Source organism: Thalia democratica, chromosome 7 (assembly GCF_965202585.1).
Source record: "Thalia democratica chromosome 7, ktThaDemo2.hap1.1, whole genome shotgun sequence".
In the NCBI taxonomy this organism is placed as follows: domain Eukaryota; kingdom Metazoa; phylum Chordata; class Thaliacea; order Salpida; family Salpidae; genus Thalia; species Thalia democratica.
In genome coordinates this window covers 24307508-24313041 of record NC_139171.1, presented here as the reverse complement: position 1 = coordinate 24313041, position 5534 = coordinate 24307508, and the positions used below count along the sequence as shown (strand labels likewise).

The window sequence follows — 5534 nt, the reverse complement described above, 5'->3', positions numbered from 1 at the left end:
AAGAGACCCTTGTTTTTTAACTAAAAATTTCAATAAAAATTAAAAATTATATTACTAATAAAACATTTTTTTTATATGCTTTCATTTAAACTAACTTTAAACTATAAATGAAAGACATATATGCAGCTTCCGAAAATTTTTTATAAGTTCTAAAGTTTATTACAAATTATAAAGAAACACCAGTTGATCAAATTATATACATGTATTTTCTAAAGTACTAGTAAATTAATAGATATAAAATCAAAACATTTGATGCAAATATTTTAAAGTTATTTTACTATGTCCAACATAAGTACTTTTCAACATATTTTATATTCATACTTCTAAGATGTACTGAATGGAAGACATAGAAAAAATAACACCAACATAGTAAATAAAAAAAGTTTAAGACTTCAGTTTCAAAATTTTTTTAAGTTATGTTAAGAAAACAAGTAAAAAATTTATGTCTAAAATTTTAAGAGTTAGAGTGCAGCTAGACTATGAATTAATTTAACGTAACTGTATAACAATATAATTTTTACCTCTTAACCAGATATAGTTATAGACAACATATAAAAATTTCTGTGTTAACTAAAACTTAGGTAGTTTCACACACAGGTAGCAATCAATATATTTTGTAGCTTCGAACTGTTCTTCCGTCCATTCGTTTTGATTCAGGTCATAAACAGCCACTTTTTCTGAATACCTCTCAAACACCAATACTTTCCCGCCAACAGAAATAGCGTGTTGCACTCTGTAATCGTCCATGCGTAGCGTTTTCGGCTTTTTAAGAATGGAAAACCTGTTACTGCAAACATCAAAAAGTTCACAGGTATCTCTCCAGCCTCCACAAACAAACAACTTGCTCTTTATAGCAACTAAACTGTGGCTGTTTCTGGCATGAACCATTTTAGGCATGATTGACCATTTGTTATCAATATTGCAGTATGCCTCAACAGTGTTTGCGTTATCTAAATGGTCGTATATATCTACCATACCGCCTGAAACAACCACTTTGCCTTGGAACGCCACGCAACCTGCCGAAATTCTTGCTTGCTTCATTCTTTTTATAATTTTTACTTTGCAGCTGGCTGTGTCAATCTCGAGACAAGAACTGAGAGCCCTTTCGTTTTTATAATTGCCTCCCACTATATAAATTTTGTTCAAAAAAGTACAAACACTGTAATCATCACGGCTGGTCCGTACAATTTTCACTTTATCCCAAGCATTTTTTTCATGGGAGTATTTGTGGACATTTATTGTGTCTATTCCATCGCGTTTAGCTAACACATAAAGTTCACACATGACGTCAACTGGCCAAAGATAATTAAACCCTGAAAACTCTGCTACAGTTTCAAACTTGTCAAATTTTTCTGCATCAATTTTTGTTATATTATGATCGGTTTTTTCACCATATTCCTCTTCTAATTCATTAAAACCTCCGCAGATCATAACGTTAAACATTTTCTGACTGCAATACCGCGTTTTATAGTTCAACGTTGATCTTCCTTTATAAAATTCCTCTCTGTTTTCAAAAATTTTCTTTGTCATTTCTAGACACTCTTCGTTGCTTTGGAACACAGTAGAGTTGCGCGTGTTGTGAGATCTGCATAAAACTTTCTTTAAAACTGAACTAGAAAGCAAGGGAAGACGGACTGTTAAAAGAAGATTCTTCGCAAACTTACTTCTCCGATCATAGTAATGTCTTAACCAAGAATCGGCTACTTTCATGATTTCCAACTCCGAAGTGATGTGTAATTCTGAGCTAGATAGGATTTTTTTTACTAAAGCAAAATCTAGTTCTAAAAAGTTTTTTGACTGAACAACTTTCATAAAACAACGCTCAATGTATTCGAAGGAGTTGTCAGAAAGTTTTGGTAAGTAAAACTTTTTTGCTAAAAAATATGATAAAACTACATTGTGTGAAGTGATGCTTTCTTTTATCACTTGAGTTATTCTGGATTCATCTTTTTCTTTTAAGATAATTTTTCTTATTTTCAAAGCTGAAAATATTACAGTATCTTTTACTGATCCGTTACCTAATAATACATAATTAAAAAAGTTAACGGAATTTATTTGCAGTAGGTATTAGAAAATAATTATAAACATAATTTTAGTTCTTAGTAGTGCTTTTATAAAAGCTACACTAAACTACCTTTTAAGTAAAGTATGTCATCAAAGTAAAATAACTCAAGATCGACATGCGTTTTATATAGATTTAATAGTTTCGCTTCATATAAATAAATAAAACGTTTTAAAATGTCTTTATAATTTTTTTCGCAAGCTTTAAAAAAAATATTTGATTTTAAAATCGTTTTAAACAACATTTTGCATATGATGATAGAATAATTTTTCAGTTGAATTCATACTACGAGCTTTTGAAGATTGCCCTGCTTATATACGATAAGGGACTAATATACAAAATTTTATAAACTATATGACTTAAAGAGCTCAATATATTTTATAGAAACTAGAAAGCGAAATCAAGCTAGAACTAGAGAAAACAGGGGAGTATACTTTAAAAGTTAGTAATATTATTTCAAATATTATAAGTTTAGCGCTTTAATCGTTTTTAGTTAGCTTGAGAACTTTTATTTGTGTATTTTTTTTTAGTTTTACATATGACAATAGTAGAAATATTTTTTCTAAAGTAGCTTTTTTGGTAGAGATAAATTAAAAAAAACTTACTCTACAAGTTGAACAAGTAGTATTAATAGTAGTAGTATGTTCCTATTATACAATGGTATATAATTTATACAAAACTTATAAAACGGTAAAGAAGTTGATATGAATAAGAAAAATACATTAAGTACTGTTTACATGGGTTACAAAAATTATAGCATTATACCTATTGTAATATTAAGAGCTAATAAAAATAAGTTACGTTTTACAGTTATGTCATAAAGAAATAAAAAGTAATAGTAAACTACTAATTAGCTAACGAGCACTTGTATTCAAGTTTTTTAAACTAAATGTGTTAAACTAATGTAAATTAATTTCCACGATAAAATTTAAATTAATTAGTTATAAAATTAGTTAAACACTTGATTTTTAGTACTGTAAATTTTAACTTAATTTATTTATTCAATGTTCTGTTTTATTGCTTTATCACGACTTAACACATGTAGACAAAAAATTACGGCTATCAAATTGTACTTAAAAATTTCAAAAGTTTTGTTATTGCGAAAGAATTATAAGATATGTTATGAAAAACTTCTCTCTTATTATATTCTTTAAAGTAATATCTAAAGAAAACTAAAACACTTAAACTATTTTAAAAATTAAATTTGTCACCTTTAAATGTAGAGTACTTCACTTTTTCCAATGCTTTTTTATCATCGTCTTTTAAAGTGTTGCTTATGCATGACTTTATAAACTCATTATGTTCAATTTCATGAGGAAGTGCAAAACAACTGCTTTTATTGTTATCAACATTGTTGTTTTTGGTTTTCTTTTCAACTGGTTCTACTTCAAACTCGGACTTTGTTCTTTTAGGCATTATGTAAGTTAAAGGAAAATCTAAAGATATATTTTTGATTATATTTTAAAGTTTTTCGTAATAACTACACACTGTATATAAACTAGTAAAATAAATAAACCACTATGTTTCCTATAGCATCGTTTTTAAATAAGATTGAAAATGTATAGGGCTTACAGTATTGAAGTATTAAGATTTTTTTTTTCAGGATTGCTTTTTATACTAAACGCCCGATACTTAAAATGATTGTGAACTAAAGGTTCCAGCTACCAGAGGTGTCGTGTAATGCTAACAATTGTCCAAGTTAATACAAAAATTATAATATAAAACTACTAAAAATTTTATTTCTTAATAAAGTTTAGTTTACAGATTATTTGTTATAGTTCTAGTACTTATATTTACCTAAATTAGTATTTAAAACACCAACCTAAGGATTTATTTTTATCTTTTCAAATCTGTTTACCACTTAACAGAAACATAGCGCGTCTCCACTGGTTGTTAAATTAACAATGTTTTTTTTTGTTTGGTTAAAATCAATTAACTTTGTATTATACAAGTGTTTGTAATCATAGTGTTTAAAAAAGACAATAAATTAAACTTAATACTAAGTCATTGACACATTTATCAAAAATATGACCCACGATTATTGTATAAGTTTTGGTCAAAAAACAAATTTAACCCGTGCAAAAATGTCTCCGTGCAAAAGTGTTTTCGTGCAACTTTGTCCCCTCGTACAAATTTGACAACACAATTTTTTTAAGACACAAAGTATAATGTTTTTTTTTACAATTCGCAGAAGTTTTTTACATTAACTTATATCAGGGTTGCCAAATTATTTTGAGAAGTTACAAATTTTCTTATTTTCTTCGAGGTTTTTAAACGTACACGATTTTAGGTGTAGTTATAGTGAGAAGCTAAGCTACTTAAAATGTTTTTTTTTATAAAAAAAAATACGTTTTGATGATCAAAAATTGTCGTGTTAAATAAATAGTTTTACTACTAAACATATAAAAAATCCAGGATGTTCAAAGTTTTTTACTGATTTTGTTCAAAATTTCAGTTTTGTTTTTTTAAAGTTTCTCAAATTCCAGGTTTATTATAGCCTTAATTTTCAAATTCCAGGTGTTTTAGTTTTACAGAATTCCAGGTTTTTGGCAACCCTTTATACGTAAAATTTATTAAATATCAACAATACAAAAAATTAATAAAAATCATAATTCTGTAAAACTTATTATCATTTATTAATAAAAGTATACATTTTTTTATGTTTGAAAAATTTTCTTCTTTTAATTTTATATGAAAAATTCAATACATTTTACCATTTACATCATAATCTGGAAACAAACATTAAAAATTATAATGAAACAACTTAATTCATCATTTACAACTAAGTTGTTCAAGGCTAATAACTTAATTTTTAGAAGTTTCGACTAAATAAACATGACAATATTTTTGTTTTAAATAAAACATGGTAACTAAACAGTTCTTAAATATAGAAGCTATAAAGTAAAAGCCACTCTAACACTTATAAATTTAATTTAAGATAATTAATATTTTAAAGAATCCTTTAAAATAATATAAAAAAAGAAAACACAAAAAAATCTTAATAATTTAACAGCAATGTTTGTAAAAAAAAAGAATAAAAATACAATCTGAAAAAAACTTTTTGCACTCTTTTTAAATAAACCAAATTCAAGAAGCTTTCTTTTGAAATATAGTATCTGCAATTCTTTTTAACAAACTTAAGTAAAGAGCAGTTAAAACTTTGAAAACATAAAGCTCCCTAAAATTATCAGGAAACATCAACTGAGGCAGGGCCATATTTGAGATCCTGCAAATAATAGAGAGTTTCTTCAAAAGCCGCAAATTAAAGGATTAGCTGACTTTGTTAATGACTCTGAGTGTAAGAGCTATCAAATGGCTGATTTACCTTCAAATGTTACTGACATCATTTTTACATTAAGAAAAATCAACTTGACAATTTAGTTTTAAATTAAACCTGTATAAGAAAAGTTTCTTAAAAACCACATATAGTGTACTAAGTTTACAGTAGTAATACAAAATAAAATCACAAATA

General features: G+C 26.7%; 1 protein-coding gene across 1 annotated transcript; it reads right to left on the bottom strand.

Moving 5' to 3' along the window:
• Nucleotides 1–570: 570 nt before the first annotated feature.
• LOC145841202 (kelch-like protein 25) lies at nt 571–1710 on the bottom strand. Its single transcript, XM_082948570.1, has one exon. The coding sequence runs from the start codon at nt 1708–1710 to the stop codon at nt 571–573; it is 1140 nt and encodes a 379-aa protein (XP_082804696.1).
• Nucleotides 1711–5534: the final 3824 nt, after the last annotated feature.